Genomic DNA, 24,803 nt, shown 5'->3' with positions numbered 1-24,803 from the left:
ACACACAGCACTTTTTATTGCCTATTTTATTTAGATCTATTGTTTTTTGTATATCTACAAAAATAATTATGAAAGAAAGTCAGTGGATGAATTTACGATCTATGAGAAAGTTAATTGCGAACTCTCAATCTCATAGCAAATGAGGGCTGAACATTTGCTTGCTTAGAATATTCCAGGAAAAAAAGTTTTATTAATACACAATAGTGAAATCCAGAATAAATGAAACTTACAAGTATGAAACCCAGATTCTACAAAGTTCAAGACACAATTGTTGATTTTTGCCTTGAACTTACCTATGTTATACTGCATATGAGGAGCTTGTGTTATAACAGGTCAAAAGGCCAAAAGGGATGAAACTGGAAAAATCAAAAGGGCCAAAGAAACGTCAAAAAGGGCCAAGGGAAAGTCAAAAGGGCCAAACTTTCAGAAAATATAAAGATAAGGAGAAATTACTTACATGATGTTGCGGTAGTTCTAAACATCTCAGAGTGTCTCAATGTTGTTTAGTTAAAACATCTCAGAATCTTTTAGGTGTATAATAGTCAACCATGCAACTGTTTATTTAATGTTTACAAGAGGTTTAACAGGCACTGGTGAAAATTACACGACTCAGTAATCTAAACATAATTAATGTTTTAAATAGTTGTGAATGATTTCGTGACTCAGAATGCTATTTAAGACAAACATGAATATGTGTAAACACCTATAGCCTGTTTGCAGTGAAAACATACTGATGAATTTCACGCTGAACCAAAAATTAAATTGAATAAAGTGAAATTAAGATTGTGAATCCTCATGATTTTTTCTTGCCAGCTGAACATGTAAGTCTCAGAATGTTATTCAACTTAGGATAAAAGTTGTTTAACAACCAATCAATGATTTTAATCGCTAATACTAGTTTGTATTAGAAGGGGATATGCACATAAATGAAACACGGAGAACAAGTACGGTTGGTCTAAGTTAACACTCACCATGTACCACAAGTGCAATTGTTTCCCTATTCCAACCACCGCATTTAACACCTTGTAATGCAAAACAATGACAGCCATTTGCATCTATGATCATTTGTTAAACAATTTTTATCATAGGATTAATAAAACTTGGAGATTTAAATGTTCAGTTGGCAAGGTAAAAATGTGAGTATTGGCAATCTCAATTTCATTTTGTTGCACTTTGTTTAATTTACATTTTTGTTTAAAGCGAAATTCATTGGTACGTTTTCACTTCAACAGACTATGCTTGTGGTTACAGGTACATGCAGTATACATAGACAAAGTATTGTTTCTGTGTATGCCTCGTTCACCACTGCTGTGAATGGGTACCTTGTAAGGATGGGTAAGCCACGATAACTATGTTAACTCAGTGCACCGTGTAGCCCCAAGAATTGTATGATCCTCAGGGAGATGAGATTGATAATATGAAGTCCGTTGAGATTGACATCCAGTGATCGAGGGAAAAAATACCAGTGCCATGAGCATGTATTATTGTATGGATATATACACTATTAAAATATCCTATAATAATTATGAGCATTTGAATTACTTATGAACATTTCAACACCTGAATGTATGATGATTACACTGTGTTTTATTCCTACATATTGCTACAGATATAATAAAACATATAAAATATATATTAGGTTGTATGTTCTTATTTGGATTTGATCTATGGCCCTTTGACTTAAATCTATGGCCCTTTTGACTTTCCTTTTACCTTTTCGACTTTCTTTGACTTTTTCAATATCCTTTGGCCCTTTTGACCGTTACAGCAATGCAGAAAATGTTCAGACTCTGGTTACTTTTGAACAAAAAGGAATCGCAACTCACATCTGGCCTGCATGTGATGTCTTTAGGTAATATCTACAAGTTTTATCTCATAAAAGATTTAAAAATTTTTTTAGATCTTATATTTCACTTTATGTATGTAATCTGCATCTGGTATCCCTTCCATGTGTTAAAAATACTTATTGCCAAGACTTCTGACCTGCAGTTTGATAGTACATTGTTTCCATAGATATTAGGTGACATTGCTGATTGTGCTTACCAAGTTACGCAGCTTACTAGCAGCTCATGTTTGTTATGATGATGTTATGTTGAGATGAGGGCCTTCCTGTTTCATCCTCGTTATCTCCAGGGTATATGTTCCAATGAATCTCCACTATACTCTGGATGCCTCAATGGCTCAGCCCAATAAATGTATTACCTCCCTTGGCCAGTGTTTTATCCAATCAGGTTTGTTCATTGTGAAGTTTAGCACACAACCAATCACAACTCACTTTTGCTTTTTAAATTATCTGACCAATTAAACATGGCCACACTAACCATGCAGAGGTTGTTTGAAAGAGATAAAAAGAATTCTTGTATATATATATTTCTAATTTTTTTTATCTATCAGTTTGTATGATTTTCCCCAAATCTGAGTCGCATTGCGCACAAACTTTCACAGCTGCTACCGCTATCTTTGTTGACACTAGCATGCATGGTTGAAATTGTGGCTTAGCGGACTGGCTACTGTGAGAATGCAGAGCCAGCAAAGGGAGGTAATAAAATTATTGGGCCGAGCCATAGATGCATCCAGGATGTGGTGGAGATACTGAGGATATTCCTTCTTGTGAGGCCTTGTATATCACTAAAAACAAACCATTACTCTTGCTTCAAGTTCCCCAAGCATGAAATTGCTAGTACAATGCAGATGACCGATTGGAAATGTTTTTCTTTTACTGAGACTGTAACAATGTAAAGTAGTTCCTGCAGCAGCTGCCTTTCGAATATTGTTACTGATTGTTATTGATTCAGCAGATGTAGAAAATTTTTACACATGTGATTCCATAAATATAAAACTTGAACTCTTATAAGGGAATATCCGGTCATAGTTATCATACAAAAGGTGAGGTAAAATGGGGTTTAATGTCGCACTTAAGAATATTTCATTCATATGACGATGTGCATGTATGAGTGTGTATTTGTGGCTGTTTGTACTAGTCCAGATTTAAGCTGGTTTTATAGTGCCAGCTCACTGAGATACCTTGTGGCATTTAAGTATGAATATCCTACACTGTACTGACTCCGAGCTGACCAGTCCTTGTACCTGTTAGTGCCGCGTGCCGGGCAGGTACCAACAAGTATCATGTTTTAACGTCTTTTGGTAAAACAAACCCATGACCTTCCGCTCTCAGAGCAGATCTAACCACTACACCAGTGATTCACCACAAAGGCTGTAGTAGGGCAGTCTTATGAAACTTACTTAGTGACTGGTGTGGAAGTTGTTCTAGGGTGAGGCATGTCTGGGAGGTACTATATTCCATGTAATGAGCTCCCTGCTGCAACAAGTGTCCCGTCAATGTTATGCCTCTAGAGCAATACTTATATGATATTTATAAGAGAGACAGTTTGGTGTGTGGGGAAGCTTGAGGTTATGCATGTCTTAGATGTTTTCCATTTTTGCTAAAACCATGTACATGGACATGGTGCATGCAATTTAGATATATAATCAAGATTTCTCATCCATCATCATAGAATTCTTCATGGAAAGGGACGCAACCTTTGAAGATCCCAGTAAAAATTGATCTTCAACAACCTATACTTGTCATAACAGGCAGCAAACAGGATCAGATTGTCAGACTTGCTGACTTGGTTGATACATGTCATCTTATCCCAAATGGGTAGATGAATGATCTTGCTGTTGATCACTGGATTGTCTGGTCAAGGCTTGAGTTTTTATAGACTGATCAGTATATACTGTAATGTTGCTGTGTGTGGCGTTAAACAAGGAACCTACCAACCAGTGCAATTCTGCATGGCAAACTGATCCCCACTGTTCCTCTGACATTCAGTGTATAGTAAGGACAAAACATGACATCCGTTTTTCAAAGTTTATTTGCATAATGATGATGGTTAACTCGCATCCTCTTTATATCACTACATTCTTACATTCAACTAATACAACTGGATTAGTATTGTACAACATCACCCATGACTCTATCACAAGGTTTGTAAAGCTGGTATAATCTTTGGTCCAATTGGGTAGCATTGTATCAGCATGGATGATGGAATGCTAGGGTTTCCATAGCAATGTATATTATTCTAATTTTGGCCAGAACAATCTCTTTACTTTTTATTGTTGTGTGATCAAGGTTGAGGTTTGAAATTCTTGATAGGCTCTTTTAAAAGAAAGAAATTGTTTATATTTTTATCTTTTCTTTCTGAATGCTCTAATGAAAAGCCCCCAGTCCACCAAATAGAAAACGTAAAATAATCCGTAAAAATTCCAGCATTGATTATTTTACTTAATTCTTCTGTATTTACAAGGTATTGACTTGATAAATTTGTCCTGCCCTTATTGAATAACATACTTTATAGACTGAGTATCTGAAAATCACAAGTCTGTTTGGCCAGTATGATTTGTAATGGACTTCACTTTGAAGTTTTTGTTAAGTCAGAATAAATGCATTTTCTAATATATGATGATATTATTAGGACTTACACAAATGTTGATAGTATATCAAAGAGTTACAGTATTACAAATTGTAATTATGGCATAGCTTTGAACAGTACTGGTATCGTGTGTTATTTTTATACAAAGAAGTGTTAATATTTGACTTCATGGAAGCAGTATCTAATGAGAAGGAAATATGTATCTTGCATTCATGCATTCATGCATATCATTAAGGCACATGAGACATCTTGACTGTAATAATCAAGTTTTAAAGAAGTGTTAAATTTGAAATGTTGTCACTCTCAGATGAGCATGGTCATCTGTTCTTGCAGGAAATAATGAAAAACTAAAATTTGCGCATGAAATCTACAATTTCATATCACAGATTTTACTGTGACTCCATTTTGTTTTGCACAGTGCTTGAAATATTCCGTTAAACAGCTTAGCACCCTTACACATATGAAACAAAGACATAAATACTTGTGAATGGGCTATCATCTCGAGAAAGTACTTCATATATATATCCATTGAGACACAGGGATATGTCCATAAACTGCCATGTGGGTGTATACCACTAAAACTATTTTTCTATTGCAACTGAACAAGATATGTATAACTATGAAATAACATACACATTCTCAATGAAAATTGCAAAGTCTATAAAATGTTTATACTCAGGTTCTATGCAAGCTAATGTTTAGGGAATATGTACAATAAAGATCTTAAATGGCTACTTATAAGTTTTTTGTATAAAACTTACTCATCATAAAGCTAATAAGGTATACATATATATGTATAAAAAATCACTATATAGACAATTTACAAGAAAGCATTTAACTATAAATTATCTACAGTATATACTAGTACAGTTGTATAATCATGCACTAAAATTGTCAAATGTCTTATAAAATGTGTGATCTGACATTTTTGTTGTGTCTTTTCATGACATTTTCAATTTCATTATAGTTTTAACTTTTTGTATCACAACATATGTTAAGCCTAGATTTCCTGTATTGATCCAAAAAATGCTGGAATTGATTAACAAATTTTGTATATCATACAAAATGAAACTGTTTGTTTGGTCAAATCAGGGTGTATTTTTATGCAAATCCAAGTAAACTGTAGTTTTTGACTGGTGGAAATATTTAAATTCACTATGATGGTATAGACTTGACTCAGTATTAGAGAGCAGTAACTTCAGTAAACATCACGTGATAATAGCAGCAGCAGTTGTTGTAATGTTGTGCTGACAGGGTCGTGGAATCAGTTTCTCATTACATTAGTAATGAAACATTCAAACAATAATATCATGGTTTGATGGCAGTGATAAACTTTTGTGGTATATTGGTGTCCATGCTTCTCAAACAGAGCCTTAAGTCTGTTTGGGTCAACTTTGCTAAGCTTGCAAGGTTAAAATCTGTTTGGTACTTAAGTGCATAAACATTATTGTAAGGTCAAAACATGCACAAAATATAGATTTCTTTTTTAAACTTAGTGTTGCAAAACGCTTTATAGGGTGTTATATTTCATTAAAATATTATTCTGATATCTTTTTCTTTCCTAATTGATGTTCATACACCCTAGTCCAATGTTGTAGAGGCTCACAGCACATGAATTTCAACATGTATTGAATAGGGCTCCAATTGTACATCCTTGTCCTTGCTGTCCTCTCTGTGCTTGGGCTTACATTCAATTACTAGTCTATACTCTCCTTTCTCACGTAACCGACGAGTAAAATGTAAAGAGCTAATTCCCTTCTTTTTATGCATTGAGAATATTCCCTCGTCATTTCCACTCATGATGGTATACACCACATTGTTCTGGAGAGCCCGCATAGATGGCAGGACTTTGATGACACGAGCCTTCGGTCGAGTTTGCTTCCGCTTCAGATAAAGGATTATAGGTCTGAACTCAGGAGTCTTGACGTCACCGGGTGGGGTTGTCACATTGACAGCTTTGTGCTTGTGCTGAAACAGATTGGAATGTAAAGCGTAGGGGTCACAAATTATTAGTCATGTCAACACCAGTCAATGCTTCAGTCACTTCAACTCCATGTCAGGATCTAGAGGAGAGTAGATGATTCGTCTCAAAGTCAACTTGGATTTACCTGGTGATGATTATGACTGTCACTGTAGCTGGAGAGACGGACTTCACTCCTTGTATCACGTTTACTTATTATACTTAACAGACATAACAAATTAGCTGCAGGCTTGTTAACTGGCTCCAAATATTATCACCTGAAGAATGGGCAACGAAAAGCCCAGAAACATTGTGCACACAATAAAGAGAAAAACATTGCTATCCATAATATTGTCTTATACATAAGTCTCTATTTCCATTATATTTTTCTCAGTTAAACATTAAAACTGGACTCACGCTTCCGAGTTTTCTACGTTGTAAATATATATCCCTCTTTTGCCTGGTTCTATATTTCTCCATTTCAGCCTCAGGATTCATCTTAAACTTGTGTATGTGGGCATCCAAGTCTTCTTCCTCATTGTCAAAGTCTGGCAAACTTCTCTTGGCTCTCTTGCTGAGAGGAAGATCACCAAAGTCATGGTCACACTGGTAGCATCCTTCTCCTGGAGGAAGCTTCCCATCTGAGGGGCCTGCCTCATGAGGCAGCTGCACCCCCTCAGGGTACACCCTCTCCTCTCTGCCACTGCTGCCAGGAGGGGTGATCGTCGAGATGCAGTGACTGAAACATCACAACCATTGCTTACAGACAGTTTGGCAGCACGGAATCTGGGCAAATTTTCTTATGTTACTCTATTTCACTCATCTTAGATAATACTAATAATAAGTAACAAGGTGACCTAATTTCAGCTATATCTTGATTTTGTTTGTGCCTGGATGCTGTGTACATACATACCCTTGTCCAATCGGTTGGTATCCATTAGGACACCCACAAGAGAAGCCCTGTGCGGTGGGAGAGCAGCCAAACACACATGGGTTGCCGCCACAGGCATTGGGGTCTGAAACATGAGCAGTATTGGACAATAATGTTACATAACATGTAGGGAGGTTGACCAAATATGTGTTAGTACCAAACCACCACACTTCCATCATGACATGACCAGTCCCTTAAACAAAAACCCAAAATGTCAATACTGTAACATGTTTAAGTACCATTATCAGTATTACGATCTCCTGGCCTGCTGTTGATCTTGTATGAGAAACAAGTACCAGCTGTATGGTGTCCAGTCATAGAGTATACTTGTTGAAATCCATAATCCTACCTCTAAATAATATGTGATGTGACTAGCCATTGACAAAGTCACAATCAATTGACAGCCAGGATAATCCTGGAGCAGTTAATAGGTGTGTGAGTGAGTGAGCTTAGTTTTACGCTACACTCAGCAATATTACAGCTATATGGTGGGTCAGTCTGAATAATCAAGACTGGACCAGACAATCCAGTGATCAACAGCATGAGCAATGATCTATGCAGTTGGAATACAATGACATGTGTTATCCAGGTCAGCAAGTCTGACACCCTGATCTCGTCAGTCGCCTCCTAGGACAAGTATGGGTTACTAAAGATCAATTTTAACCCAGACCTTAATGAGTAAGTAAATGGCTACTGTGATGTGACTGACAGAGGGACATTCTGTCTGATACTGCCAGTATAACCCACAGCTGTATCCTGTTTTAAGTTGCAAAACAAGTGACTTTGCAAAAAGTATCCTGTTACATGTATTTGATTTGCCACTTTTTCAAAAAGCATATTTCAATCTGATGAATGGTGCGCCTTGGTCTTTCGACTTTGCCATTTACCGAGGCACTACATTCCTAATGGTTTGTTTCAACAAAACCAATGGTGAAAGACACAATCAATAATTTCTTAATGCTGTATCAGCAATTTTTCAGAATATGGTAAAATGCTATCGCTCATGTGGCTAAACATGGACTATTTACTTACCACTTTCATTTCTGATCAAGCTGCTTGTATGAGACCATTAAGGAAATATTCCACATAAACATATTTCTATTCAAACAATTCTAGTTTTCCAGTGTCAAATGATGATAGTGTTTAACGAAAGAAGATATGCAGGCAGGACCCAACAAAAAGATCTTCTACCAGTTTTTGAAGTCATCTCACAGGTGTACTTAATGGTTACTTTCCCAGTAGAAGCATTGGATAATGGGTTGTATGTTTTTAACTTGTTTGTACAATGGAGTTACGTATTGTATAGTATTTATATCTCCTCCTATGACACATACCAACACAGGTAGACATCTGCATGTCAAATGTCTGTCCGCCCTTACACTGACAGTCGAAACTGCCGGGTAAGTTGATGCAGATGGCGACGCCACACAGGAATTGGTCCATACATTCATTCTCATCTATAGGGACAACAGTAACATGGCATTAGTTCATGTAAATACTTCTTCATACAGATTCCTTTAGTCTGATGTATGTTAAAGCATTAGTTAGTGGCTCAATGAAGACATGGGCAAGACTTGTTCCTGTCTCAACTGTCACTGTCTTCATCATTTATTTGTTCATAGTCTGTCTATATGATACACAATGTCACATGAGTGGCACATATAAGTAAAACTGGTGCTATGCTGCATGATAAATTGCTATGTAAAACATACAGAAAGGCTGTTGTTAAGAGTTTACAGATAAATTGCTACGTAAAATATACAGAAAGGCTGTTGTTAAGAATTTAAAGGATAAACTGCCATGTAAAACATACAGCAAGGTTGTTGTTGTGAGTTTACAGCTAGTGTGTTGGAGGTAAGTTGTACTAACCGTAGCACTGTCCACTGTAGTGTTGTGTGTAGCCTGGAGGACATTCACATCTGAAGCTGCCTGGTATATTCTCGCACTCACCCTCACACTGTCCATCCTCACACTCGTCCAGGTCTGGACACAAAGAAAACATATCTGCTCATCGCTTGTATCTTGAATAGTTCACAGTCAATGCAATGCATTCATCAGGTTCATGGACAAAGCACTTGTGATTATATCATCAGTGTCAGGGGAGTAGCTACCATTATGAAAAATGCCAGGTCTTACACATGATTCCTGCTAAAAAGGTTGGGCAAGTCGCCAATACTATCTCAGTATAAGATGTTGCAAAATATCTGGCTTAGATGAAAAAACTGGCTTGGCATGTACCTGACTTTACTATAGAAGTATTTTTTAGGTAATAGTCTTTCTGTTATCACAGTTCACAAATATTTCCATGAAGGAGCGTACGTTCAGTTACTCATCACCTGAAACTCAGTTTCTTTAGAATGTTTGATCAGTTTTGAAAGATGACTGGAACGATAGTTTCATCATGATGGATGTTAAGTATTTTAGGCAGATTATATATGGGTCAGATGTCGTTACTAAGTTGCAATGCCTTTCCTAATATCTTTGATACCTGTTTTTGACAAGATACTGACCAATGCACTTGGTGCCATCCTTGCTTGTCCTGTAGCCCCGTGGACACTCACAGCGGAAGCTGCCATGAGTGTTACGACAGGTCCCAACAGGTCCACACAGGTTAGGGGAGTCAGCACACTCATCAATGTCTGCAAAGAACAGAATTGGGGCTTGTGAATCTGATCACAGATCTGTGTCTGCTGTTTGTAGTTCTATCAATGGGTTATCTCACTGATGCAGTCTGATAGTTTAGTTCACTTAATTTTTCATTTTATTTTAAGAGTAGTTGATAAAGTTTTGATATTTTTTTAGAAAGGAAATTTATTCCTGTATCACCATCACACTGCCTGGTCCTGCCTTTCCTGTAGCCTGTAGGACATTCACACTCGAAGCTGCCAGGAGTGTTGACACAGCGGTCCCGGCAGTTGTGCTGCATCATTGTGCACTCATCAAGGTCTGCAATGGAGGTCACTATGGTACCATTATCTGACCTTACTTTCAGTGGGATGCATGTAATCTTCTTTGAACATTATTTTAGCAATACGACAGCAAGTAATCTATCAATGGAAGGAAGATGTGAGGAGGTAAAACCTACGAGTACAGGCAAGGAGCTGATTACAAACGGTCTTAGCCAGCTTCCGCCTCTGTCACCGGATCCTGGCTGACAAATCTGTTTTCTTGTGAATAGTAGTAATATATATGCAGATAGTTAATGGGACAGTAACTGAATTTATAAATCCTAGAAAATTGTTTGTTCCCTGACCTCTGCACGTCTTGCCATCAGGGTTGAGAACATATCCACGAGGACAAGTACATAAGAAGCTTCCATCTGTATTCTGACACGTGAACTCACATGGCTTGGGATCAAGCCGACACTCATCAATATCTGTAATCAAGGGAGATAACTTTGAAATAGTGTTACTATTATAAATACTTAAAATGATAATATATATATCTGTATAATGGGTCAGATAATAACCATTTCCAAGATTCCATAGTTTGAATGTGTTTGTCTATCCAGATTCCTCAAAATGAACAGACAAAATCTGTTCTTACTGCATGAAGCTGTGAACTATATACCTACCAATACATCTCTTGCCAGATGCATCTGTCTTGTAGCCTTTGTTACAGACACATCTGTAGGAACCCATAGTGTTCAGGCAACGGCCATTGGCACATGCATCGGGCATATCTGCACACTCATCAATATCTGAGGTAAAGATGTGAAAATACAGAAAGAACAGTCATCAATGATTCACAAACATCTATGCCTATAATGGAATATATACATAATATACTAGTTTCAACAGCACGGACATTCTCCTGTGAGCATGTATAATGACAATAGGTTTTGGTAAGGCGACATTATACTGAGAGCTGAAGCACCAAAGGTTCCGTAAGCCATCAACATACTCAGTTGCCCTAAATGGAACATCTAAAATGATCAGTTGTAAATCACCCTGTAAGCTATATTGGCAGCTGATCCTACCTATAAGGTTCCGTAAGCCATTAACATACTTAGTTGCCCTAAATGGAACGTCTAAAATGATCAGGTGTAAACCATTACTATACTCAGTTGCCCTAAATGGAACATCTAAAATGATCAGTTGTAAATCACCCTGTAGGCTATATTGGCAGCTGATCCTACCTTGTCCATCTGGAGTGTAGCCAGGGCCTTGGGGACACAGCTGCTTGTACTGGACTGGAAGCACATTGCATACAAAATGAACATTGAAATAGACAGTGTCCAAATAATCATGCAAAGAGTCCCTCAACAGCAATTAATTCAAACCAGTCATCTTAATACACTCTTGGATCATCAGGCCATATCACTTGGGCAAAATGCAAGATACTTACATTCATATCTGACTTACATGACAGACAATTCTTGAACAGGATAACAAACAGAAAGGACAATAACTATTTAGCTATAGTGATCGTGTATGCAGTATCTTAAGTGCATGTGGTTAAAAGTGAGTGGTCACTATTGTTCTGCTATTTAGGACCCTTTACACAACCTGTGCCCCACCCTCCACAGGAAGCCCTGTGACCTACTTGTGTTGACAGAGGGGCACCTCTCACAGCCTGCCCCCCATGCAGCTGCCATGGCACAGCAGCACTTGGCCTTGGTTGTCCGAGATACGGTTGGTGTACGCACACAGCGGCCAGCAGTCAAGGACGGGTAGCAGAAGTCTTGTCGGCGATCTGTTTCAGAGGATACTATCTGATATTTTGTCTCAACTTAAGATTATCAACTGTTGACACTGTAATATTCTTGAAGACTTTAACATCAATGCTCATTTAGGAAACTCAACCATTTTAGCCAAATCAACCATCACATAATCTGTCTATGAACAATTGCTACACCTTCTACAGGAAGAAAGCTTATTATCTCAGCAAGTCCAGACTCAAAACTGAATAACATCTCACCAAGACAAGCCCTGCCATTGGCACTAGGTTCATATCCACGGTTACACCTGCATCTGTATCCACCCCTTGTGTTGATACAGCGGCCATGCTGACATAGACCACGCTGAGTGGCACACTCATTTATATCTGTAAATACAAATAATCAAGTTACAGATACACAAGGTGGTAGTCAAAGGAATTTTTCCAGATAATTCTAGTTCAGTACATTATCATGACACAGAAATACACTATTCTTATCATTCTTATTATTATCATGCATCATAATTAATTACCTGAGTAAAGCATGTGACTGAAGTGTCTACAAATCATTATTCAGCTGAACAATAAAATATTCATCTTAACCATGTATTGTTCAGGTAGATAACCTTTGTACTTGAACATAGATCCATTGAACAACCACCTCCTGTGCATGTTGATCCCTCAGTAACCATCCCACCTGACCACAGATCTTTCCACTTACCATCATACCCACCACATTAAATAAGCAACTTGATCATCTGGCAGTTGATCTGTCTGGCCTAAACACTGTTCAATAGATTACAACATCACATGTAAACCAGTGTGTCAGATAACCAGCTTACCTCAACATTTATGTGTCAGATGACCATCTTACCTATACACTTATGAATCACATAACCAGCTTACCTGTATAGTTATGTATAAGACAACCAGCTTATGTGTACATTTATGCATTGGATAACAAGCTCATGTGTACACTTATGTATCAGATAACCTGCTTACCTGTACAGTTATGTATCAGATAACCAGCTTACCTGTACACTTATGAATCAGATAACCCACTTACCTGTATAGTTATGTATAAGATAACCAGCTTATGTGTACACTTAGGCATTGGATATGCCGCTTATCTGTTCACTTATGTATCAGATAACAAGCTTACGTGTACAGTTATGTATCGGATACCCAGCTTACCTGTTCACGTATGTATCAGATAACCAGCTTACCTGTACAGTTATGTATCAGATAACCAGCTTACCTGTACACTTATGAATCAGATAACCCACTTACCTGTATAGTTATGTATAAGACAACCAGCTTATGTGTACACTTATGCATTGGATATGCCACTTACCTGTTCACGTATGTATCAGATAACAAGTGTATGTGTACACTTTTGTATCAGATAACCAGCTTACCTGTACAGTTATGTATCAGATAACCAGCTTACCTGTACAGTTATGTATCAGATAACCAGCTTAGCTGTACACTTTTGTATCAGATAACCAGCTTACCTCTACACTTATGTATCGGATAACCAGCTTACCTGTGCACTTATGTATGAGACATCCAACTGACCTGCACACTGATCCATGCCGACCTGTTTGAATCCCTCCGGACACACACACAAGAAGGAGCCAATTATGTTCTTACAGTCATATTTACAGTTGTTGGCAGGGGTCAAACACTCATCAACATCTGGAACAAGTCACATACTTGTGTCAGTACTGTTTTATGGAACAGTAAAGTGTAATATGTTTCTTTAGTGATAGGACATTGTCTGCACATTTACTCCTTCATCACTTCTTCACTTTCTCACCTTCACAATGGACACCGTCATCGGCCACTCTATATCCCATGGGACACACACAGCGGAAAGACCCAGGAATGTTCAAACAGCGGAAAGCACAGGAATTCAATGGACTGCTACATTCATCCACATCTGGAAGTTTTAAAACTCATATTTCACTGTACAAAATGATACAGGGAGTCAAAAACAGAAAAAAGATACTTTTGATAGACTATATTTTACATATCTTACACAATAATAACAGAATAACTTTTGAATGTCTTCAGCAATCAGCAACCTCATTTTACAGTATATGTTTGCCAATTTACGTCTCAGTACCAAACAGATAGTACTTCAAGAAATAAATGTGATACACCATATGGAATTTTCTGAACTTTTCATAGGTTTCAAGTTGGACAAGGAACTGATACCTTCACAAGTCTCATGGGGCCCTGCAGCAAAGCCCTGCCTGCATGAACACTGGAAGCTGCCTTCGGTGTTGGTGCATGTACCATTCCCACACATAAATGCATCCTGACACTCGTTAGCATCTGTAGTGGGAACATTTAACTTGTGGAATTAATTCCAATAATCATTTTACAGAACTGAGTTCAGACAATTTTACTGATTTAAATTCTTCTCATATTGCCTAGCCTTTCATGAAACAAATAATAAAATAAACCAACGTAACAATCTCTCTGTAACTTCTTTGCATGGCATTTTGAGAAGCAGAATTGACAAATTCTTTTATTTCATAAGTGCGACGTTTTGATACAGATTATTATACTGTTGTCATTTATCTGTATGTGTTAAGTTTGAATTCAATCTACTCAAGTCTCATAATTCTAATAGGTCAGAAAGTTCAAATGACAATAATTACCACTGTCTATACTAGTTGATGTGATGCCCCTGCCTTGTCACTGTGCTATTTGAAGTTTTTAGTAAAGTATTTCTTTCATAATCATTGTTAGCATTGTTAAAACACATCCATGATATGTCCTTTTTCTGAACATGTGCTGTCCTACTTACCAATGCAAACCAGTCCTGTGCTGTCCAGAGTGTAGCCAGCACGACACTCACACCGGAATGAACCATCCGTGTTGACGCAGATACCATTAACACATACACCGGGGAACTTCAAACACTCATTCATATCTGAAAAGAAACACCATCACTTTCTCTTCTATGCCATATCTGTTTATCGAACATGGACTTAAATAACTAAATGGGTTTTCTTACCCCAAAATATGAAAATTTACTCATTGGTGTTCTCCACAAATACATATTTATTTATTTATTTAACCAAATTTGAGTGATGGGGTTTAAAGCTAGCATGAAGTGAGACTAACTTTTGTCAATTCAAAATTAACTACTTCAAGATCCTTAGATTTGGATGTGATAAATACAGTTTGTACATATTTAGTATTCAAATGATTCACACTCTAGTTGTTACAAATATCGCACATATGATGTTCAAAATGTGTGATATTTTGACACTGTCATTTATCATCCATCATCAGTCACTGTGTTTATCATTCCTGACAATATAACACAACTTACCTTTCATGGAAGGTCAGATGGCATAACCAAGTGGTTAAAGTGCTTGTTTGTCACTGGGTTCCATTCTCCACATGGGTACGAGGGGTGATTGATGAGTTTTGAGCCTAACAAAACATAATCCATTTGATATGATACCTGTTTATTTCTCAACATAATCACCTTTCAGGTCTACATACTTTTGCCAGTGATGCTGAAGTGCCATTATGCCACTTTTGTAGAAGTCAACTTCTTTGCTAGTGAATAAGTTGGTTACTGCTGCAGTGACGTCATCATTGGACTGGAAATAAGTTCCCGCTAAATGTCTTTTCTGCTGAGGGAACAGATGATGGTCTGATGGGGCCAAATCAGGTGAACAGGGTGGATGTGAAAGAAGTTCAAAGCCCATTTCATGGATTTTTGCCATTGCAATCATTGCCGTGTGAGCTGGAGCATTGTCATGGTGATAAAGGACTCGTTTTGTCAACTTTACACGTCGTGTAGCTTTGATTTTCTCTCAACTGTTTCAAGAGTTCCACATAGTAAGCCCCGGTGATGGTATGACCTTTAGGAAGCCAGTCCACCATGATTACGCCTTCAGAATCCCAAAAAACAGAAGCCATGATTTTCCCAGCTGCAGGAACTTACTTTGCCTTCTTTGGAGTAGGAGATGTGACATGTTTCCATTGTTTCGACTGTTGTTTTGATTCAGGCTCAGAGTGATGGACCCATGTTTCATCCATGGTAACAAATCGTGTGAGAAAAGTCTCTGGATCACCTTAAAAAAGCTTGAGATTCTCCTGCTCTCTTTGGTGCTTCTGATCCGCTGACAAAAGTTTGGGGACCCATCGAGCAGAAACCTTGTGCATTCCTAAAATAACAGTCAGAATGAAATGCACTCACTCCTGAGAGATGTCCACTAAGTTGGCTATCTGTCGCTGTGTCACTCTTCGGTCATCAATAACTGTATCCAGGATTTGCTGGACCATTTCTGGCATTGAAGACACAACACTGTGGGCCAGGACGGGGTTCATCTTCAATGCTCGTTCGCCCACAGTTGAATTCTGCCATCTTTTTTCTGTTGCATATGATGGGGCATTGTCCCATAGTGTAGATGACATATCCTAAAAAATCTCAGTTGGTGTCAACCCTCTCTTCCAAAGGTACTTGATCACAGCTCGTTTCTCTTGTTTTTCCATTTGTAGTCACCAGGTGACCCCCTCTGCAGTCTTTCCCTCTGCAGTCTATACCTTGCTCTCTCTTAAATAATGCGTCAAATACTTCCACCTTTTGTGTTTGTGGCTCCTCTTGATTGCTCTATCAGCACACCAAATGATTTCATCTGTACCACACTCCTTCAGTGGTAGGCTCAAAATCACCCCTCGTACAATGTGTGAAGTCGATTTCCAGTGTCACCCACCGTAACATTGCTGGATTATTGCTAAAAGCAGCATAAAAACTCACTCACTCACTCACTCACTCACTCACTCACTCACTCACTCACTCACTCACTCACTCACTCACTCACTCACTCACTCACTCACTCACTCACTCACTCACTCACTCACTCACCTGTCATGACCTTCTCTGGAGTAATAACATAGCCTTGACCTTGAGGACATAAGAATTCGTAGCCAGCTGAAACACAGAAAAACAATGGATACAGAAGCCTCAAAATCCCTTCAGTTAATGATACACAGTATAATTATATGTTAGAAACCCAGGAGGTATATTCCTGCCTCCTGATCCTCATCATCCAATTTACTTACGTTTAACTTATAAATAAAGCAGAAGATTACCTTCTCCAGCACGAGGACACACCTCACAGTCAGAGTATGCTCCCCACGCCTGGCCCATGGAACAACAGCAGTCAGCCTTTGTCATGTTGAGTGGCTTGGGTGCCAGACAGCGACCATTGTCAAACCGAGAGAAGCAGAGTCCACTTCTCACATCTGAAAAATGTTGCTAAGGAAATGTAATTTTCTTATTTTTCTTCTACCCGACCTTTACTATAAAAGAAACCTTTCAAAATGCCTCTTTAGACCACAGGACCAGTGAGTGGACAATAATTAATGGCCCAGTCTGTACTTCACTGGTCCGAAATAAAATTTGTAGATTTACTATCAATACAAAATTCACTGGTCACTGTGACCACTGCAAACTTTCTTGGTCCTGATGATTTTTTTCTAGCCAGGGACCACAAGATCAGTGTAGCTTTTGCACACTGATATAATGCTACAGTCCTATATCCTACACGAGACAGATTGTCATGAACTTTCAAATCTCTCTTGGGAGACAAAGATATTTTAAATGTATTTTTTTATCCATAAATATAGTATATTCTCATTAAATAAGCATTAGTCGAGCGATTCCTGTCTAGTTTTGAAATACTTCCATTTTGCATGCAAGGCAAAACAACAGCTTCATATTAAAAATACATCCTGAATAAGTAATATGGAGGTACTGTTAAAAAAACTTAATATGTAAATCCCATCATGTCACATTTCCTACGAAAATATCTGCACCCTGGCATTTGTGGTTTTAAAGAAGAAAACACTTTCCAAATTACTTGAAGAATGTATATTTGTTTGAAGTTTCATATGGTAATATTTCATCCAGTTCAACTCTCTTGGCTTTGTTTTCTCTTAAACAAATTTTCTAAAAAATTAAGACTTTTACAAATTCTCATTTTTGGAGACCCACTTAAAAGAAGTCTCAAACAGAAGTTCGGGTTGACAACTCTGTCTCTGAACAAGATGACCAAGCTACCAAGCTGAATGTGTGATCTCACCTCTGCACTTCTGTCCATCCTGGCTGAGGACATAACCTGGTGGACAGGTACAGACAAAGCCACCGACAGTGTTGCGACAATCACCGTTGTAGCAGATGTTGGGGATAGTGCGGCATTCATTAACATCTGGAACAGAGGGGAAGAACAGTGATGTAAAATTGTCTTATGAAGTTTCAGATTTAAAACTTTCTAATGATTCACATTCAAACCCTGTACTCACCTACACATTCATTCTCTCAATACTGGCCACATGTTCACCTCACTATCCTCACTTACACATTCAACCCCTGTTCTCACCTACACATTCAAACCCCGTATTTACCCATACATTCTCATCCTGTTCTTAATTACCAACACATTCAGTGCCCTGTATTTACCCATCCATTCTCATCCTGTTCTCACCAACATGTTCACCACCCTGTATTTACCCATACATTCTCATCCTGTTCTTACCAACACATTCAGTGCCCTGTATTTACCAACACATTCTCATCCTGTTCTCACCTACACATTCAACCCCTGTACTCACCCACACATTCATCCCCTCTGCGAGACTTCTGGAAGCCTTCTAAACACTGACATAAGTAGGAACCCTCAGTGTTCTGGCAGGTGCCCCGCCTGCAGGTGCCACTGATCTCTGCACACTCATCAATATCTGAAATGAACACAAGGCAGAGGAGCATGTCAAACACATCCACTTTGAATAAATGATGCACGTTTGTAAGAGAAATCATTTACATACTACAATAATATCAAAGGTCATCCAAAAATGTGTGCATTAAATATCAGTTACTTACTGCTAAGAACTTTTGCCAAACAGACTGGTCACCTTTACTGAAACTAAGAAGGTCAAGAAACCCCACATCTTTTTCCTGATTTATTATCATTGACTCAGACTTCAATCAGACCACTGTGAGAATTCTGAAATGATTTGCAGTCTATCCACCAAATCTTGATACGGTATGTGAATATTTTTCAACAGTAATTCCTTTAATAGTTGAGACCTGACCTGAAGCACATTTTGAAACCTGTACAGCAGTAAGTATCCTACCTCTACAGTTCTGTCCATCAGAAGACTCTGTGTAGCCTGTCTGACACTGGCACCGAAAACTGCCAAGTGTGTTCTGGCAGCGGCCATTCTGACAGATCCCCATCAGCATGCGACATTCATTCATATCTGTGGAGAAAGTGTGAGAAAATATCATGTAAAAGGCGTGATCTGAGGAAAACACTCTGATTTCAGTTGTTCTTACTATTACTAACATTCAAGGCAAGCAGATGCTGATTGCTGAAACAAGATACTTGCTTGACCTAATGTCAAACTTGTAAAATCTGAATATGTATAATTTAAAACATTAGAAACAAGCCATGTTGTGAAATGTTTGCATCTATTACCAACGCAGTCTCCTGACTCTGTAACCTGGAATCCTCCATTACAGGTACATCTGAAGCTGCCGATTGTGTTTTGACAAGTACCGTTTCTGCACCGCCCCGGCCACACCTGGCATTCATCAATATCTGGAAGAGGTAACATGGAGGTGAAGTTCCATACAGATGGGTTTCAGGAACTGCTGATGACAACACTGACAGGTTAGCTTAGGTGAGGTAGAATGGAGTTAAGACCAGATAGCATTCAGACGCTGACCCAATATTGGCCCAATGTTTACTAACGTTTGTACCGTTTTGTACTCGTCATTGAGATACCATACTGCTCTTTAGCGTAGATACCTGTCCAGTCACATCAGACTGCCACCAAGCCAACCAATCCTTGTCTTATCCCATAATTCCTAGTGACAAGGCAGGGTAACAACAAATAGCATCTTATACCATCTCTTGGCATGACAGACCAGTTTGGTTTAGCTAGGCATTGTATATTATGCTGGTGTTAAGATCACCATACTTACTGTAGTTGAACATAAAATTATATAAGCATCTCATCATTCTTCTTTAATCTTGACTTCAGCTTTTGACTGGCCAGTATCTTATGCCCAGGACTATATTCCACCATGATACATATGTTGTTCAAAAGTATATTGGAATTTGAAATATACCCAGTGTCAGATGAAATGGAGATTAATGACCTACTTTACATCTGATATGTTGACGTGTATATTGTCATAGGAATTGAATTAGGATAACACATGAAATCCTTGAGGACATACCAGAACAGGAGTCTCTGCGTGAAGACAGTCGGAAGCCATCGTGGCAGATGCAGCTGAAACTACCAGCAGTGTTGACACAGTCACCATTGCTACAGACCTCCGGATCTTCCAGACATTCATTTATGTCTGTAACAGAGAGGTCATTTTCATCATAACACCTCTATCACCTCCACTACTCTCTTTAACTTGTCCTTGGTGAAGTAATAATGATGATAATAATATTGGTAAAATGGCCATTTATAAAGTGCCTGTTTCCACATGCCTGAGCATGTGCACTAACACATTATTATCCCAGAAAACCCAAGTTGCCTGTAAGGCGCTAGAAGGTTATAGTCCATCCCACCAGGTACCCATCTTTTGCTAATGAACAGAGGCAATTTTTAACAAACTCATATGTTGAGATGGAACAGTACTTTGAATCCAATGCCCATGTTTAGGAGGGAAAATTAAACAAGAAAAGAAACATCTTGACCTGATTTCTCGAAACAAGCTTAAGTTTTAACTCAAATCTCAAACTGAGGCTGACAATTTGAAACAGTTGAATTTTTACCTCAACTGCATTTTTCTGGCTAAACAACTAAAGAAATCTGTCCACCAAACTCAAATTGTCTACTATGTTTGAGCTGGATACCACTTTCCTTTCATTCTGTAAAATGCATGTTCCTGCATTTTCACAAATTTGAGCAAAAACTTGAACTTAAGTAAAAACTCAGACTTAAGTTTGTTTCAAGAAATTGGGGCCTTGTTCTATACTCACACGCACAAGAAATGCAAGTGTTTTTATCCAAACAGGAACCAAACTTGGACCTAAATGGATATGCGTGCTTGGCATACAGTGAAGCCTGATGGTGTTATCAATAATTTTGGCTGCATTTTGAAAGGCCCAAGCAAAAACACATCAATAGAAGGAATCACCATAATACACCATATCAATGAACATATCTCATGAAATCCAACTTGCATGATTTCTCACCATCATTAGTGGGTACGAGGCTGCACAAACATTAGGTCAGTTACTCCTTGTTTAACAGTACAACACTTAACTCAGATTGACATAAACCAGGCTATCAGACATTCAGAAGTTGGAATCTCTGCCCAAAATGGTGCCCGTTGTTCTGATATACCAATAACCATGATATACTGTATCCAGCATCAGTACAACACTTCAAAGACCACAGATGACCTTCATTGGAGCGGTCATCCAAGGATCACAACCCCTCAACAAGTTCAGCACATTACACATCAACACCAGTGAGATCCATTCTTGTCAACCCCTTTACCTTTTAAAAACTTAATGATGTCATCATTCTTGGTAGCCAATGAAATGCCATTTTTGTTTATCTGATCCTGTTTGCATTTCTTGTCTTTAATACTGAAAATAACATACATATCTTCTTTATTCTTGACTTACATTACTTTTGCGTGCGAGTATAACACAGATATAAAATGATCATTATCTAATGTGCAAGGTCATCTGCGACCATGTCTCTTGAAATGTTTAGTTCCGGGTAAGTCCTGACACTGGCATGGCCTTGTAGAGTGATGTTGCCTCAGTGGCAAATCTGTGCTACTTACCCTGACAGCTTCTCCGATCCGGCTTGAGTCTGTAGCCATCACCACAGGAACACTCAAAGCTACCTTCCGTGTTCACACACACAGCATTGCCCACACAGGGAGACAGAGCACCACGGCACTCATCCTCATCTGAAGAACGTGAGTGAGTGAGTGAGTGAGTGAGTGAGTGAGGGAGGGAGGGAGGGAGGGATAGGGAGCTGTGATGCCCCAGCTCTGAGCTGTGATGCCCCAGCTCAAATTCATGTACTTTCTTACATATGGATGACTGAAGAAGAATTAAAGCTATAAACGGTCGCACTACAGTAAGTAAGTGAGTTTAGTTTTAACATGCACTCAGCAGTATTCCAGCTATATGGCGAAAGTCTGTAAATAATCAAGTCTGGACCCGACAATCCAGTGATCTACAGCATGAGCAGCCTACAACCTGATCACCCCATCTCATTGGTCACCTCTTATGACAAGCATGGGTTGCTGAAGGCCAGTTCTACCCTGGACCTTCACGGGTGGTCAGACTACAGTTGCAGGAAAGTCAGACATGGCAAAGATGGTGAAACTCACTATGACCAGCAAGGCAATGGTGGCAAAACAAGGATAACATTCAATGTGAATGTGAGATTTGAACCCATGATTATTCGATCACTTGCTAGCTAAGTTTGCATGAAGCATGACCAATTGAAAACCTTTACAGGTGTATACAATTATATGTAAACTCAGATTTCAGATGAAACTAACTGATAAATCTTATTGCCTGTATATCTTCTGTGGTGGTGATTTACCTTCACAAACATGGGTTGTACGGTCATACTTGTAGCCAGGATAACACTGACATCGGAAACCAGTCTCTGTGTCAATACAGCGGCCGTTCTCACACAGACTGGGGAGTATCCGACACTCATTGATCTCTGAAAAACACAACAATATTCTCAGTCTTAACTGAGAGTTTGATAAAAGTGTGACATTATGTGTTGTGGGAGATTCATCTTTATGATGTTTCTTTCTTGACATTAGTTTATGGAAGGAGAAGTGAACTTCGGCCATCGTGGGGATAGGCTGATGTGAATAGCCACAGTTTAATACAGTACTGTATCAAACTGATGAACAGCTTGCTGTTGTTTGGTTCCAAGTTGGAGCTTTTCATTTTCATTTTCAGAAAGGGTTTACTTGTGGTTCAATATTCAGTGTTTTTTCATGCAACACTCAGTGAACTTTCTATCCAGAATGAAAAAATTCTATCCACAAATCATTGTTAAATACCTTTATACAGACTTACTAATTTTTGAATGTGCAAAGTCTCTGTCACTTGATTTTGCAAACAGTCACTTAAAAAATGTATTTATACACTGTGTTATCATAATCTGTCTGTGTGTTTTATGGCTTGGGTGAAAGTTGATCAAATTTATCTGTACATGTATGTGGCAACAACTTTTGTTGCTGAGTATATATAACTTACTGTCCATTCCTCCCATAGGGCTTTCCACACAGAGTTGTCTGTATTCTCCTGTAAACAATGAACACATCACAATGTCAGCCATGTGGTATTGACCTGTGGACTTTCAGTTCTGAAGATATTTGGAGTCGAGCTGGGCTCTTTGCAGGAAAGGCAACTGCTTTACTACTGGACCTCCTCTGATGCTATATTATTGCAATGTCAAGCTTAACCAACTGGACACTGCTAATGTTTATCACTGATATACTATGTGTTGTTATGTTGTCCTCTATTAGAATGATAGATCAACAACTAATATCACTGTTATCTATGTAATGCTAGCATCACTTATGGGTGTTCCTCAGTGGGCAAGGCTACAAATAGCATCAGTGTGCAGGGCTACTAACAGCATCACGTACAAGTGTTCCTCAGTGGGCAGGACTAATAACTGCATCACTTATGAGTGTTTCGCAGTGGGCAGGGCTACTACCAGCATCACTTACAAGTGTTCCTAAGTGGGCAGGGCTACTAACAGCATCACTTACGAGTGTTCCTCAGTGGGCAGGCCTCGCATGGACCATTCCAGGCAACACCAATGGTACAGCAGCACTGTCTCTTGGTCAGCTGTTTGGACATGGGCTTCTCACAGATTAGGTGATATGGTGGCCGTGTTGTGTTCAGGTACTCCATGTAGCAGTTGCCCTTCCTCATATCTGAAACACACAACACACAACACCTTGTCAGTATCATACAGATGCACTTCCTCATGTGTGGAATAAACATATATCTTGTGTGGTAATAAAACTAGTACAGCAAATCAGTATCACATAGGTAGTGTATACACCCTCCTTTTTAAATGAAATACATATAGGTGATCACGTGAGTGTGTTTTGGGATGGTTAGTATCCTGCACTGGGAATAAACATTGTATTTATACATAGTGTCATTCTTACAATAAAATAAAAAAACAATATGATTTCACTAGCCACAGACCATGAAACTAAACTTCCCGAGATGTACCTGCATATCTATGACATCACAAATATGTAATACGTGACGTCACAAGCTTGGTGACACAGTTTTCTACTGATCACTCATTTGACTGCATTACGTCATGTAGTTCCCAGTCAGCTTTTTTGCTAAAGAGCGTATTGTTGTAAACAAATATTAACTTCGTTGGAAAATGACAAAAATCGTTTGGAATTTGGGAATATTTCAGTTAAACTTTTGAACAACAAATATTATGTTCGCAAGGCATTTTGCAAGTGCACTTGTCAACTGACAAAGTGTCAAACAGTTTGCTCGTTTGCAGTCAGTCGGGCAACTGGAGTTGGTATCTTCCGGCCCCTGTGCCATTCTAACTTCGTAACCAGTCCCATCTATCATTACGATACAACAATTTTCTCTCATCAAGGCACTCGCAATACTATAACCACGGCCGTCAATCTGGACATGATCGCCATAATAGATGGGCGTGACACCACGTTTGTTAACAGTGTGAAAGTAGTCCCTAAAATTTGCATATGACCTCTCTAATTTGC

The 24,803-nt window shown here is 38.7% G+C and overlaps 1 protein-coding gene across 2 annotated transcripts in view; it reads right to left on the bottom strand.

The window, feature by feature from the left end:
* Positions 1-3,857: 3,857 nt before the first annotated feature.
* LOC137278094 (fibrillin-2-like) overlaps positions 3,858-24,803 on the bottom strand; it is an 80,300-nt gene continuing 59,354 nt past the window's right edge. The window contains exons 40-66 of one of the 2 annotated variants that reach the window (XM_067810199.1): positions 23,808-23,975; positions 23,287-23,334; positions 22,613-22,738; positions 21,837-21,965; positions 20,262-20,387; positions 19,495-19,617; positions 19,151-19,276; positions 18,629-18,754; positions 18,100-18,225; positions 17,108-17,260; positions 16,881-16,946; positions 14,802-14,927; positions 14,204-14,323; positions 13,803-13,925; positions 13,562-13,681; positions 12,245-12,370; positions 11,870-12,019; positions 11,433-11,516; positions 10,899-11,024; positions 10,578-10,700; positions 10,151-10,270; positions 9,835-9,963; positions 9,194-9,307; positions 8,659-8,781; positions 7,307-7,409; positions 6,811-7,132; positions 3,858-6,401 (exon numbers count right to left, since the gene is read on the bottom strand). In XM_067810199.1, the coding sequence (XP_067666300.1) occupies positions 6,036-6,401; positions 6,811-7,132; positions 7,307-7,409; positions 8,659-8,781; positions 9,194-9,307; positions 9,835-9,963; positions 10,151-10,270; positions 10,578-10,700; positions 10,899-11,024; positions 11,433-11,516; positions 11,870-12,019; positions 12,245-12,370; positions 13,562-13,681; positions 13,803-13,925; positions 14,204-14,323; positions 14,802-14,927; positions 16,881-16,946; positions 17,108-17,260; positions 18,100-18,225; positions 18,629-18,754; positions 19,151-19,276; positions 19,495-19,617; positions 20,262-20,387; positions 21,837-21,965; positions 22,613-22,738; positions 23,287-23,334; positions 23,808-23,975 (3,692 nt within the window). In that variant the 3' untranslated portion in view covers positions 3,858-6,035. The remainder of the gene's footprint in view (positions 6,402-6,810; positions 7,133-7,306; positions 7,410-8,658; positions 8,782-9,193; positions 9,308-9,834; positions 9,964-10,150; positions 10,271-10,577; positions 10,701-10,898; positions 11,025-11,432; positions 11,517-11,869; positions 12,020-12,244; positions 12,371-13,561; positions 13,682-13,802; positions 13,926-14,203; positions 14,324-14,801; positions 14,928-16,880; positions 16,947-17,107; positions 17,261-18,099; positions 18,226-18,628; positions 18,755-19,150; positions 19,277-19,494; positions 19,618-20,261; positions 20,388-21,836; positions 21,966-22,612; positions 22,739-23,286; positions 23,335-23,807; positions 23,976-24,803) is intronic. The other variant, XM_067810200.1, reaches the window with a different exon arrangement.

The sequence above is a fragment of the Haliotis asinina genome, chromosome 3 (assembly GCF_037392515.1).
Source record: "Haliotis asinina isolate JCU_RB_2024 chromosome 3, JCU_Hal_asi_v2, whole genome shotgun sequence".
NCBI classification, from domain to species: Eukaryota; Metazoa; Mollusca; class Gastropoda; order Lepetellida; family Haliotidae; genus Haliotis; species Haliotis asinina.
Note: the sequence above shows the minus strand (reverse complement) of the source record. Positions and strands in the feature narration are given on the sequence as shown.